General features: G+C 33.4%; 1 protein-coding gene across 1 annotated transcript; it reads right to left on the reverse strand.

Annotated features, from left to right (window-relative positions):
* Positions 1-3,309: 3,309 nt before the first annotated feature.
* Positions 3,310-9,951, reverse strand: LOC111394429 (phospholipase D delta-like). The gene is made up of 10 exons (XM_023020255.1): positions 8,893-9,951; positions 7,562-7,678; positions 7,104-7,298; positions 6,645-6,926; positions 6,489-6,557; positions 6,094-6,241; positions 5,649-5,797; positions 5,400-5,567; positions 4,324-4,524; positions 3,310-3,924 (listed from the first exon to the last, which is right to left on the reverse strand). The coding sequence occupies exons 1-10, from the start codon at positions 9,799-9,801 to the stop codon at positions 3,631-3,633; spliced, it is 2,532 nt and encodes an 843-aa protein (XP_022876023.1). The 5' UTR covers positions 9,802-9,951; the 3' UTR covers positions 3,310-3,630.
* Between the last annotated feature and the right edge of the window lie 5,642 nt (positions 9,952-15,593).

The raw sequence follows: 15,593 nt of genomic DNA on the forward strand, positions 1-15,593 counted from the left end.
ATAGATTTGTTTGTAGCCATTTGAACATTATTCAATCCTTTTCAGAACAGTCGTCACTGTTCAAACAGCCATCTAAACCTAAATAAACAGTTTTGTTCATACTGAAACACTGCGTTTGTTACATCGGTTTACAGACGTGTGTTAAGTCTAGGGCTGCACAAAGAAATCGCGAAATCGCAAACCAAACTGAAATCATTAAGTTGAAATCGTTGGTTTGGGTCCACGTGGACCCATGATTTTTTCTCTCAAACCGAGTATCAAAATGATTTGATTTAGGTTTTGATTTTCAAAAACCTCGCAAAGCCAAACTAAACCGTTTTAAAAAATTTTAATTAAAACATTAATTTTATTAACTTAAAAATTTTATGGTTTTCAAAAAAAAAAAAATATCAATTTAGCAATACAAATTACAACCAACCTATTAAAATAATCATAGAAAGTAAATTAGCTTTATCATTATTGACATATAGTTTAACAAGTTCACAACACACTTCCTCACCTGATATTCAAACTAAACTAAAATTATTCCAAAATACGTCAGCAATCCAAATCATAATTCAACAAAACTACGTCAACAAATAATGTCCAAAGCTTCAAAAACCCTTACATAAACTCTCATTTCCCTTACATTTGACGCTTGTCTGCTACTACTAAACGAATTCTTAGTCGCCTTTGCCTGTTAGTTTGCTAATTTCTACCTGAATCACCTATTTTTCTTTTCTCTTTCTGTAAGTCTCATATTCTTATTCAAGCCCTTTTTTCATTGTTCTTTCTTTTATTTGTTGTTTTCGAACTTATTATACACTTGTGAATTGTGGCTTAGATAGAAAAATAACTATTTGTGTGCCTAGGTGATTAATGAACTTATTTGTGGTTTCAAAAGAACGAGGGATGGATCGTATTGATTGTGTAAAAATGTTAAAGTTTTCTAACTAATACTAATACCTTCTACTTTCATAAAGTAGTTAGATAATGAAATTCGTCAATTCTCAATAAGTCGAAACTCTATTAATCTTTGTACGTCTAAATAAATCTCGTTCAATCCTTATTTAACATTTCACTAACAATGGGAGGAGTTTTAACCAAATTATAATAACAAAATGTAACTTTACATTTACCAATCGCTATATGATAATATGAATGTCAAACAAGAAAAGGTAAATAAAAATGAAGAAAGATGTATTTGTTCTATTAACATCTTTTAGCAACAAACTTTGAAAATAATTTATTCATGGATTTCATGGTAGATATAATGTAATTTAACATTATTATTTCTCAGTTAAACTTATATGTTAACTTATATTAAATATATTACCATAATGTCGATAGGTAATTCGCGGATTAAAACCGAACCAAACCGCAAATTATGGTTTAGTTTTGTTTGGTTCGAAAAATAAAATGGTTTGGTTTGGTTTAAAAAAATTTCAAACCGCATAAAATTGTTTGAGTTGAAAATATAGCACAAACCGCCCAAACGAAACCACGTTCACCCCTAGTTAAGCCGGTTAAAAGTCGACCTAGACCAGAAAATACCTGAAAAAGCAAATAGTAGGAAATAAAAAAAATACAATTTTAAAATAATTTCATTAAGCATCCAAGAATTTGATTAGTTACAAATTAGCCTAAAATTTACATAAATTTTGTCCAAAAAAATGACGACGACGACGCACATTTGGGCTTGGACTGAACCCAGTAGGATATAGGTTTCTCCCTTTCAAAAAATATTGGTACCCCTTGGGGCCCAAACTCAATTGTCAAATTTCCGCTATATAAACAACACCAATGTTTTCCTAACTTTCCTGCATAGGATAAATGTTTTGCAGTTTTCAATAAATCAAATAATTTGCTAGTTAATAATTTCAAGTGTGTTATTTTGACATCAATTATTTCAATCAATTCTAAATGTTTTTTAATAAATAAATATATCACATTAATCATCTCGCGGAGTATAACGTGAAATGCTTGGTCATGTTAAATTCGAAGTACGGGTCCCACTAAAATTGACTCAATTCACTAATTTACAAACCTTTTTCAACAAATGCTTCAGAAAAGAGAACAATAATCTTAAGAATTTTTCTTGATTTTTGTGGTTATACCTTCCTCGTTTTTGTTTATCTTCTATTTTCACATCAAAATTGTAAAGGGAATTTGCTTTTTTTTGCATGATTATATTATGTTAATTTATTTACACGAAATTTGATTTTGCATATATAATTTGCAAAAAGTAAAATTACTATTTTAGTTATGCATTATCAGATTGCATGAATTAATTAATTCATATTCACATATTGTACATGCATGACGTGATTAATGAATCTGATTACATTATGTTTATACAGACTTTTTTGTACAAGAGTAGCAATTATCCGCCGATCCCGACGATACGGTGCATGTGGATGTACGTGTCTATTCTTTGACAGTGTATGATGTGTTAATCGAAATGAGTGATTTATGTCTATCAAATCTCTTTAAAGTGACACTAGTTATATAAAAAAAAAAAAAAAAAAGTGCATGTACTGTCACGAGATATTGTCAGCCCGCTTAGATGATAAAATAAAATGGGCAATGGTCTATTTGGTAGATAGCTTCACTTAATTTTGATTAAATGAGATAATATATGTGTAGAGTAGATATAATATTATATTATCACATTGCTAAAGATTACACGGTAGAAGTGTGTAGCACTACATGGGATATGTGCTCTGGGGGTGCTAAGATTGCTGCATGAACGAAGTTAACTACGATTATGTTTTTATATTCATCCTTTCTTCAATCAAACTTGTTAGGATTAAGCCCTTACTATGAGAGCAATAATGAAATATTTAGCAAATTGAATCAAGTAGTGGTGGTGGTAAGAAAGGGAATTTAATTTATTATTTGGGATTCATTTGTATTTTTTTTAAAATTTGGGGACTACTTTGAAATTAGTTCTTTATTTTTTCTTCTTTTTTTGTTTTATTTAAATAGTGGATTATATTCATCATTTCACAAGACTTTATTGAGAAAATAGCAGAAAATGGGGTCTGCCGCGCCTTAAAGGTCGGGGGAGGGGGGTTTGACCAATTTGAAAAGGTAGGGGATATTTGAGAATAGGCTCTTACGTTAGGAGTATTGCACCAATAAGCCTTTAATACGTAGAAAGTTTGCAGATACCAAAAATTCCTGTTCTTAGGAGTACTTACTTAGATTCACGTCATTCCTTTATTTACCAGAAATCAATGCCTTTGTATCCCAGAAGAAAATTGAATTAATTTGGACGAGACAACATTTTCCTTCCCTTCTTCAAGTCCCTTTAAGTTGAACAGTTAATGATAAGCAAGCATCACATTACATAAATCCGTGCACAAAACTATTATTAGTATTGATCAAAGAATTTTACAGAATTTCTGAGGGGAAAAACATATCAAAAGACACCTATATGAACAATAGTACTTCCTAATGTTGCATTACATGGCAATGACTTTAAAATCTTGCCATGTATTCTGCTGAAGTAGCTTCTCTCGGATGTAATCCACCCCAACCCCGCCCCTTTCGGGGTGCCAAATGATCTATATGCGATTAACTGGACACACGAAGGAATTCCAATAAATATATGTAGATGAAACTATGGACACGGAACAATGAGGGTGGCTATGTAGTCAAAGCGTCGGGCAGATTGGTTGGAGCTCCAAGAACCTTACCACCAACATCTGGGAAATTTTCATACCCGGGCAAGGGATTTACCTTTCCATTCACATCTATATCGACTGGATATCTGAGAAGATGGCCTTGTAATGGTGTGAACTCGTCAGCCACGTATTTCTTCCAGTTAGTTTCAGCAATATGATTCACGTACTTCACACAATCCAAACTTTCGGGCTCCTTCAAGCACTCGTCAAGTTTTCCAATGTGCTCTGCCCAAAGTGACATTCTGTATCCGTAAATCTGCAAACACAAATCAGTCCATTTAAGATATGGAATTCTAGGAAGCATTTCACTGTTGTGGTGGATGAAAATGATTGGTTTCCTGTGTACTGAAGCTCTTCTATGTCTGTGTAGACACCAAGGCTCAATTTTGGTTAATAGCCAAGGAAAAGGATCTGTTTATTTTCTAAAAGGAAACACCAACTACAAATGACAGGAAATTTTGAACGAGCATGCTTGGCTAAGTCTAAAAAAATAAAGGTATTTTTTTCAAAAGTAAAGATCTACTTTTGAAAAAAGTATATTTTTGAACTTAGAAGTACTTTTACATTTTTTCTGGCAAACAAAGTTATTTAAAAGTAACTATAAACATTTTATAGGCTTAGCTAAACATGTTGTATAAGCACAAATAAAGCTAACCTGTCCATGTGGATGTGCCTTCTTCTTCGCCCAAGTTTGATGGGGCTGATAAGCACCCATGGCAATCTCTGTATCTCTTGAACCGGCCATAGATCGTTGGTTGATATTTGCAGATCCGAGTATCACGTAGTCGTCGTCCACTATCATTCCCTTGGCATGTACATAAATCATAAATCGTCCAAATTTTTGTGAATCTGACACCTGCAGCAGTTCAATTTCATATTAAGGAATTCGATAAATAGTTTGAAACAGCAAAACATTGCCTTGGTCTCATTTTTACTCATAAATCTAAAATGAAAATATATTATAAAAATGTTTACAAACTAAATGCAATGCCATACCAAAATTGTTGAAAGATATGGTACAGTTCAACATTTTCAATCAGAAACCAGTAAGTTTTCTTTAACTCTATGTTAGCGAATAATGCAATGGAACTAAACTTGAGAGGGAGAATATAATACAAAGACAAGACTGTCAATCGGATGGTATGTTTGGAATGATTGATGTATGTATGAGATAATAGTGATAGATAGCAATTAGCTAGGCATGAATTATGTGATAGCAAATAGTTAGGCATGCGTCATGTTGTAAATAGCAGATAGTTAGGCGTGAGTTATGTACTTAGCCTTTGTAATTACCTTGATTCTTTCTATTTAATGGAAGGAAACCTCACAATGCGGGGCATTCAATCCAAAATCAATAATTCTTACAAAGACGATAGGAGAACATAAAGGTATTACATTATGCATCTTCAGAGCTCCTAATTTAAGGTCCATTTTAATGTAAAAGAAAGAAATAGGAAATAATGGAATTGATGAAGCTCGAATTCTAATGCACGGTTACAACATCCAGAAACCAACAAGAAGATATCGTTTGGATATAGTAGTTTTAATGGATTATAAGGTCATGTAAGTTAGCATTTTGCTTCTTCTTTCATCTTAATCTGCCTATGGAATCAGATTTTTTTCTAATGCAGTTGGATTTGTCTCATTGAAACAAGAATAAGCAAAATTTGCAGTGAATTAAGTATGTCTTTAATGATAATGTAGCATATAACCAAAGAGAAACATAATTACCACATTGCAATTGGAGGACGTATGACCATCAGAAGATCCTTCACCATGACTTTTTTCTCGATTACCAAGGCAATAGAAATTTAGATAATCAGTTGGATGCGCATTCTTGATGTTGGCAGACTTCAGTTCTCGAGCAATAATTTCATACATCATTTGCATTGTCTGTCCCTGCAAGAATAAACAATAAAGTGAATAATATTTCATCTCAGTAACATGAATAGAACATGCATATACAAGAATTATGGTTACCTGCCAATATAGAATTTCTTGTACAGAGGCAGAAGTGGGAACACCTTCAGGCCACATTGGGACTACAACATAAACTGTGAATCTCTGCTTCGCCCTGATTTTACTGGTAATCTTTAATGCCAGCTCCATTGGAATTAAGTTATCAGCACCTAAGGTAACAATAACGAGGTTATTTATAGATATTCGCGCAAAATATGACGGTTCAAATACTAAATATGGACATCATAGATACTTGTAAACTCAACGGCCTAATTAGGTTGATTAGCCGTACTGCATTTCATTTATTTTATAGTTAATTGTGCTGTCAATCTTGTAGATTATCATTTTGAGGCTCTTAGATAAAGATGGGTAGTCTTTTAAGGGCTGCTTCTATGTGAATAAGTTGGTTATCCCAATGCTTTTCAAGCCAGTATAAGACTAGAATCTCGTAGAAAAGGAGCTCCACCTGCATGTTTGTAGGAGGGCCAAGCATAAGATGACCCGAGGAAATATTGATTCTCAATGTATATGAAATGTTGGGCCGATCTTATTGCCTGAATATAGGCCATTTGAATGCTCTTATCAATCACCAGGTTTTTGGCACAGACTAGGTTCTGAAACAGAGGAAATTCCAAAATTATTTGTTACCATAAACAATGGACCAATGTGCATCAGATAATCCAAGTTAATGATTATTGTGAACTAACTAGTACACGTGTGTCATGTTTAGTACACATGATATGACTGTGTTTCACAGGATTAGAGGAGGAAAAGAAGTATAAATCTTATAGTACTGTCCAAAATTGTGAATCAAACATGCTTGTAGAGTTCAAAACTTCAACAAAAAAGTTTTAATCATACTTGCACTTCAGCCTTATGGACGTTCTTGGGAAATCCTTTCAAAGAACCAGAATCTATGGATCGGAACACCTGTTGATATTAATATAACCAACCAAGACTTAGTTAGTTTCCTAAAATCATTAAGGGAAATTCTTTTAGTAAGATATTCTTATGAACCTGAACATTCCAGTTTTCAGGATCATCTTCTTGGGTAACCCATAATGATGGATGGTCATTCGGAACAGTTGAGGAAGGACTGATTATCCATGAAATGCGTTCTATCTTTATCAAAGCATCATCATGCCAATGTGATATTCTTTTAAAGCGTCTTCCAATCTCTGACCATTTAGTGGCTTTTCTCCACCGCTGCTCAAAGTTTGTGAGCACATCGTAAGCAGCTGGCCCTTCAATTTTGCAGTGTAAGTCATGCCATGATTGTCTTGGGCAATTTGTTCCTGGCTATTATAGAACAATAAAGCAATATCAATCACAAAATTGAAAAGAAAAATAATAATAATAAAATACAAACAAACAAACAAACAAAACAAAACAGAACATAGGATCTTAAAACCTCATTAAGCATACAGCACTGAATATATGAACTTGTTTTTCTCTAACTGTATATAAAATGCTTACAGGAAATGTCGGATTATGAAAATCATCCTCAAAGACAGTGTCGAGATCACGAAATAATCGATGTTCGGGCGTATCATAGCGGCCATCGCAGAGGTCAAGACCACCGATGAAAGCCGTTAACTTCCTATTATTACCTTGGGCTTGGGTGTCCACAATCACACATTTTTGGTGGTGTGTATAAAGTGTTCCAACAACCTGAGTAACAGAAGAACCTTATTATTAAGTTTACATGGATATATGTCCACTTAAACATTAGAGGCATTATCATTTTTTTGGGCGTGTGGAAGCTTATCTACATTATAGTTCTCTCTTAATAGGAAGCCCCAGTGAAAAGAAATTGTTGAGCAACAGAATTGAATCGCAGCCAATATTGTTTATAACCCAGTTATTACCAACTTTGAATTGAAATGATCAAATTACAATGCATAACAGAAATGATAAAACAGATGAAGGCATGCCTGTTGCTTGAAAATGCTAAGTTTACTGCTCGCATAACGAGGTGACAGAACACAAGTGACAGACGAGTGCTTGAAAAACTTTCGAGTTTCTTCATCATGAGTTTGCATTACTCCTGTCTGCACTAAAGTGAAATCAAATGGATCAATAGAATGATGACGAAAATAACAAAATATAAATGCCAAATGTTACTTTGATACTTCATATTCCATGCCATAACTAATCCAACATTGCATGACAGTAAGAGTTGAAATGACTTTACAACAACCAATACAAGTTATAACTTCTAATCGACAGCAATAATACACTGATAGAGTAACATGACATATCTCCTTTCGTATCAATTTTCAGTTAATAGTATATGTTCTTTCTTGAAAATGAATACTGTCACCTCAAATAACTTGTCCTGTACTGGTGTCCAAACTTGACACAATTCCAGCAAATCGCAAAATTTGGCAGCTAATCCATAATTAATTTGACAACATAATTAAACAGAAGCAACTTCATCAACATTTGACAGTTTCTCAAGTTCATTTGTACTATATCCCTGATATTCACTCATGGGCAAGTTATTCTAAAGTTGAAGCAGAAATCAAAATGGAGATCAGGAATAAGAAAAATCAAAGGTTATGATATCATGCTGCAGTTAACAGAGAGATAGAACTGCTTGTATTTTGATTCCCAACAGAAAATAGAAAACATCTTCATCCAACTAAAATTGGAGTTGAATTTGGAAAGGAGCAAATTTGTTTTAAGTTAGCATAAGTATTAAATTTATTGGAAAGTTGTGCGATGAATATCAATAGCTCAATGATTTAACAACATATTCTTATTGAATTGATTCCAGTCTCCTTGTTCATTTCACCATTTTTTATAGTCTACACCCTCATTTAACTAAGCACTCAAGTCAAGAATGAGAATTGTGATACTACAAATAGCAAAGAGCATCACATACAAGAGATGCCGAAAATCATAATCAAGAAGTCTATACCGAAATCTTTTTAGTATAAAAACACCGTGACAAGGCCAAAAGCTCAATTATGAAATTTAAGTACATGACATGCCTTTCGATGAAAAACTGAGGCCACTATGTGAGAAGGTGTGATAAAGACTAAAGTTAAATAAGAGAAATGCTACATGTACCACATGGTTTACTACATAAATTATAAACATAATCTAGCCGTTAAAATGCTATCATGTTATCATCTGTAAATCTGGACAATTCATATTACAAACAGCTTTGTCGTCTAAATAAATACTCGTAATCCTGGATTAAAGTTTAATCTTCTAAATGAGAAGTTCAACAATATATAATCATAATCCAAATTCATACCGTATTTATGAAGAACTTGTTATGGGAAGTCTTATCATCCCAAACCAAAAGCAATACCCTCACCCCTTCTTGAGACTTGTACTTGAGCAACTCTCCCAAATTCAAAAGCCCGCCTTCTGGCACTGGCTTCGTTGGCTCTCTCACCAGCTTCACCTTATGATATATCGACCATCCCACAAGATACACCACATGGTGCGCTTCCAATATCGCGTGGCAAATGTCCTCCCAACACTTTTGGTGCTTGAAAATCCTCTTCTCATCCAATTCTATCTCCGGCAACATCCCATCCGGCACGTGAGCATCCTGATACAATGTCAGCTTCCCGCCATGGCGCAATGGGAAATAACTCTCCTTCAATCCATAATCCTCCAGAATCCCATTCGAATAAATCGGATTTTTCGAGCATGGAGTGAAGGTCATTTGCAATCTAATTGCTGTATCGGGTTTCGGAGGCCTCCCATAGGATCCGATTATTTGAACCCATTCGTCAAAAACCCCGCCGGAGGCTATCCTCTTGGCAGAGACGGTGGCGACACCGATTAGATCGGCGCCAAACACATCATTATCTTTCACCTGAAATTCCACCTGCGATACAGGATGAGCTAACGGGATCTTAAAATGCTCGTTCCATTCTGGACTCTGTGAATTAGAAATCACGCGCGTACGCGCCACTCGGGCTCCGGCTAGACAAACCGTAACATAAGGATCGCTCGTAATGATCTTATGATGACGCTGTTGATTTTTCCGGCGCGTGGAGATAAATGGATTTCGACAAGCGCTAAATGCAGTGAAACAACGTCGGAACCGCTCCGATACCATGTCCATGTTCGGCAAACAACGAGCTTCAAGAATCTTGAGATCCAGGTCCCCATGAAGGTAAATAATATTCTCTGTATTCTCCTCAGCCATATTTAATTGAAAAAATAAAAAAAACAATCTATTTGGCTGTGGCGGAGGGCGGTTGTTCTGATGTTTCTCCGCCGTAGCCAACGGTGGGGACAGTGGAGGAGGAGGTGGTGGCGGTGAAGGAATGGAACAGTGTGAATGTGATTATCAAGTTCGGGAGGCAGGTTGGCAGTTATATTTCTGTTTAAGTTTTAATGTTACACGTTGAAAATGTGGGCCCCATTTTGTTTTCTTAGCTTAAACATAATGTTAGGTCAACGGCTCTTAAAAATGGTTTCGTGGAAGAAAAAAAAATAATTTCTATATTTGTGGAGTTTTGTTATTTTAAGTAAGAATAAAGTATCTTAGAAGAGTATCTAACTTTTCTTTTCTACTTTCATTGAATTTTTTACATTTTAACTCTTGTTTGGTGAAAATTAAAATTAATAATTAATTTTAACTCTATAATTCATGAGATTCATAACTTTTTAATAACACATTTCAATAATTATCAAAATTTTACTAAAATTAAATTCTTGATTTTAATCTACACTAAACAAGGGTTTAATAAGCCCGTGTTTAGTTTAGCAAAAAAAAAAAAAAGTTTTTAAATTATAAGTTAGAGTCAATAATTAATTTTAATCACATATTTTTTATTCGCATTTTTTTAATCAATTTTTAACTACACATTTCATTAATTTTAATCAAATTTACATAAGATTAATGTTTAACAAACCAAATAGAGGCTAAAAAGTAGGACGCTTGTCGTTTTTCCAATGGAATATTGATACCATAAAACGATATTAAGATTATATTGAACAAAAATTTTTGCGCATTAAACTACAAGGAAATAGTTAAAATGTATATTAAGAATACACGAGAGCTAGTTTTAGGATTTGAATATCGTGTTGAGACATCATTTTAATCTTTAAGAGGAGAAATTTTAGGTTTTAATATAATATCATAGCTCATTAAACTACGAGGAAAGTTTCGATCATATCAATACTCAAAAGGGCACATAAATTTTAAAATTAATCTGCTCAAACAAGTTAGGATCTTTCAAAGTAAACAACTTATAAGATTTGAAAAACTCTTATTAATAAAGTTGATACTTCAAGATTGAACCCAAAATCTTTAATAATTAATCTTGGCTCACCTCAACACTTTTGAACATCATAACTATAAATAAAATATTATTAAGATAAGATAAAATTTGAAGTGTCTTTTTTGGACCCCATTAGGGGTGTGGAGTGTTTTCTAATTAAATCCCAGTTTGATTCTCATTATTTTCAAAATATATTTTTCTCTTTTTTATTTTCAATCACACATTTTTTAATAAAATAATATTACATGCAAATTCAAAACTTTTTCTTATTTTTTAATCACACATTCTCTATCAAATTACTATTATAAAATGCATTTTTGACAAATAATGGGAATCAAACAGACCCTAAATTTATTATTACTTATTAGGGTCAACTTGACATGACATTTACTTTTTGTAGAAAAGTTACATTCAATCAATTTCTTCTAAAATTTCTTGTAATCAAATAAAATACTTTAAAAAAAATATATTCTAAGGGTATAACGACTTTGCTCGGTTTAAAGCCAAAATAGGGGGTGTCACTCGGCGTCCCTGAATTTGACCTTGGCTTTAAGCCGAGCCAAACAGCACGGTCCTTTTTCTAATTAGTTTAAAAATAATTTCTCTCTTAATTTTTGAAGTCCTACCAACGAAATAAGAGATTTTGTCATTTTTAAGACTTAGGAGAAAATAAGAAACTTTCTTATCCCCTTAGGATTTTCTTACTTAAATCATTTTCATAATTAACACTTTGTTTATTTTAGAGAGTAAAGCACGTCTTCTTCTTGTTTTTCCTATTATTTTCTCTTTGCACGGCCATTGAATCCAGTTTTTCGCGGCAGAAATCTTAATATACAAACTAGACTTTCATTTATTTTCTCAAAAGGTACAACTTCTTGCCCCTGAAAAGGTTGACACGGTGTGCTCAACTTATAATTTAGTGAATTTTAAAATCTTAATAATTGGGGTGTACCTAATTAAAATTTTAATAAATTTTATTAAAATTCATTAAAATCTAGGTATCTTCAACTACAGATTTCAAAAGATTTGGATGGATTCCAAACTTAGAAATACACGTAACAAACTATTTTGAAATTTCACATTTTTTAACTAAATTCTTATGAGTTCTGTAAAAATCTATTCAAATACATGAAATTTGTTAAAATTTAAAATCTTTTAAAATGCATTAAATTCTTAACTGATGACACCCTCTATGATTTTATTTAATTGCAAAATATGATGACCAACCAATGAAGATAGGATAGGTCTATAGGAAAAAGAAGGTTTAAAAGCATATTCTGAAAAATAAAAATAAAAAAATTTCCAATTGTGGGTTGGACCAGCTTGAATCAAATTAAATATGATTCCTAGCCCTCACGGACATGGCGCAGTGGTACAGTAGGAGAGTTCTATACAGAGCATGTGAGGTTCGAATCTCTGCAGTAGCTGAAAGGCAACAGTTGTGTTGGAAGGTAGTTGTCCTGTGGAGACAAAATTATAGTACACTTTTTCCTCCCTCCGGGAGTCTTATCCGCACTTTGTAGAGAGATGTCTACAGGAAGGAGAACCGCATACCAAATGTCCGGCCCAAGTGTGTATAAACTGTGACTGCATTCGGATTTATCTAGGTGGCGATCAAGGGAGGAAGGCCGACACTCCTCAAAATTAGTCAAACAAAGTTTGAACACCTGAATTATAAAAATATATATATGATTCCTACAATTCAGTGGCTTTGTGGGGTAAACCAAAAACAGTGAGATTCCTAACTCTTTTGGAAATGTGATAATGAGAGATCAAATTAGTTATTCATGTCTTCTAAATAACTTATAAGATGTATTGATTTAAATTTCTCTCTCAAAGGGGTTGAATAGAATAAAGTTCCTAGACAAAAGATCTTAGTGGGCCACAAAATAATAGAAACGAACAAAGAAGAAGAACCAAAGAAAAGAGTAATGGCAGTGGAGAAGAAAGAAAGTACTGAAAAAGAAGGGCTCAAAGAAATGACAAAGGAAAGAGATTCGGATTATGCTTCTGGTTCAGAAAATGACATTCAAACAGTGTGACAGGAAATTATGTGTAGTGATATGATTAGATATTCGAATTATGCTATTTGCACATAAAAGGACATCCAGAAAGTATGCCAGGAAATGACGGGTGGTGATAGGCGTAAAATTTACACTGATCTTGGCCCCTTAAAAATAGCTTTTGAATGTAATGTTATGAACCACATACTTAACTTCTATGTGTTTTTTATTATTTTAGGAAAAAAAAACTTGGGATTGGACAAGAACGAATGGAAAGAGGCAATAATTGATTAAAAATGAGTAAAGTTGGGCATAGTCTGAAAGTTAGGGACCGATGAGTCACGTTTAGACATTGAAGGATCTCAATTGCAAAATTGAAGAACTCAATCTAAGTTAAAGAGGAAACAAAGACCCAATCACACAAGAAAATATTAAATTTCAACAATTTGAGATATCCTACTTGGACTAAAATTATGATTTCTAATTACCTAAATTAGATCTACAAGTAAGAATCCTTTCACTCCAAAATTAGGAAAGGCTAGAGATACATTTTTAAGGCATAATTACAAATCCTAACACATTGAATCCTCAATATTTGTATTTCAATTTGGGATTTGAAGGTTGAATAATACAATTGGCTGGAAGATATACAAGCTTGGAAGATGAGATTGACAATCCATTGTTAGAAATTGAGTGACAAATAACAACAATTGCTAGGATTCTTTTCTTTAGTTCCTTGTATTAAACCGGAAATTTTTTCATCTTTTTATTATTTAATTTTTCAATTATGATTGGCTAAATTGGTTGTTAGGATGACAATGTAATTTAGGATTTTGGACATTTATTTAATTTCATGACTTCATGCCACTTTAATACGTGTTAATTATCTGTTGTGTTATTAATGCGTCGATCGCTTGCACAACAATTGATTGATTTAGGGATAGTATTGAGACCGAGAGGTGATGTATGATTCTAGCTCGTGCAATAGATAACCTAACTATTATAAGAGATCGAGAGATAACTATAGGCTATACAATCCATATTGAATTAATATATAAGTTAATGCATTCACATGTGTGCAAATTTACATAGAAATATAGAAATTTTAGGCATATGAATAGAATTAGTGTTGCTTGAAAGAGATCACTAGCTACATTAGATTAATTCAATCGTCGGCACTTATGAATAGTGGGTGAATGAATTGTAATTAGAAGCATGTTAAACAACATAAGTGAAATCGAAATTCCTAACCAATTAATCCCAATTAATCATGGCTTAAAAGTTGGTTATTTTATTTTTTTGAATAAATCTAAAAATTCACATTCGATGTTTCCAATATTTGATTGTTCAGTTATAGAAATAACAAATGAGTCTGACACTTCTGGAACGTAAGTTTCTTACATAGATAATCCTGTATTTTGAATAACATTTGCAGCCAATCGTGATGGTTATCGAAGAATTGTGAGTTACTCTTGAATTTCAAATCTTTCAACGTTATTTCTTTTTTAAATAAAAACGTACAAAAATAATTTATATTTGCCTTCTACAATTATTTTTGGATCCCGTGGTATATTCAATTTTCATATTCTTTTGTAGTATATATTTGGAGCTTTGCTTGAAGACACCTACCCAAATTTGTGCAGAATGTTTGAATCCATGATTCTCCACATAATAATTGACAATTGCGTACAAATTGAAGACAAAATGGTGATGTACGTTGTTTCACAGTAGGTTGTGTAGACTATGCAAGGAAAAGACCAAGGAAATAGGTGATACATGCGTCTTGGAGCTCATCAACGATGAATTCTCAATGTTTTTGGTGTACAAAGTGTCTACTACATATGAAAGCCTAATCTCTACATAACTTACTTTAAACTTTTTCCTTGTTTGTAATAATCTACTATTGCTCTTTTGTTAGTAAAATCGTATTGTTGACTTTCCATTTCAATATTAGGTTGTTATGCTCTAAATATGGCTATTGTGCTTAACTGAATTATTTTCAAGTTCGCCTGCTGTGCTTAGGGATGTTAATGAACTGAACCAAAACTCAAGACACAGGCTTGGCTCTAGTAAAATAGTGCGAATTTTTTTGGGACCCAAGTCGACCAGGTAGGCTCGGCTCTTTTTTGCTTCTCCTTAAGGCAGCACTCAGTTGCCTTATAAAAGGCAGTGTGTTGCTGCCTTTAACCCCCTTTTTTAAGCCCAAGCTGGTGAGCCGCACGAGCTGGCTTGAGCTCGGTCCCGAGCCAGTGCCTCAAAATGGGGCTCGGCCCCAACCTCGAGCCGGATCGATTCGACCTTTTTCCAAGTCAAGCCACAGGTGGCTCAATCTTACGGGCCCAATTGTCATCCCTAACTGTGCTATTTTTGCTTGATCACAGCTCACCCATCTTTCACACTGTGTCGACAGCTTTGCTTGCTCTACAAGATATAAATTCCATGGAGTGCGACCCTACCCATTCTTGTCTCTACTATTAGATATTATTCCTATTTAGTTAATGAATTATTCATTCTAATTCCAAAAAATAATTGATCACTTTTCCATTTATTATTGGAGATGAACAAATAAAAAATACATGAATTTTTTAATTTATTAAATATATCATTGCAAAAAGCAGTATGCATTGAACATGCCAATAACTAGTAATAGCACAAGAGAGTTGTCATGTGGCAAAATAATTGTAAGAATATGAGGGGAAACATAATAT

Source organism: Olea europaea, chromosome 5, assembly GCF_002742605.1.
Source record: "Olea europaea var. sylvestris chromosome 5, O_europaea_v1, whole genome shotgun sequence".
NCBI classification, from domain to species: Eukaryota; Viridiplantae; Streptophyta; class Magnoliopsida; order Lamiales; family Oleaceae; genus Olea; species Olea europaea.

What these genes read in the sequence shown, in the direction of transcription:
- LOC111394429 (XM_023020255.1), bottom strand. Translation starts at nt 9,801, where the DNA reads ATGGCTGAGGAGAATACAGAGAATATTATTTACCTTCATGGGGACCTG. An exon ending in AAGAAATTCTATATTGGCAG is followed by an intron (nt 5,568 to 5,648) that starts GTAACCATAATT and finishes TTATTCTTGCAG; the next exon opens with GGACAGACAATGCAAATGAT. An exon ending in CGTCCTCCAATTGCAATGTG is followed by an intron (nt 4,525 to 5,399) that starts GTAATTATGTTT and finishes GAACTGCTGCAG; the next exon opens with GTGTCAGATTCACAAAAATT.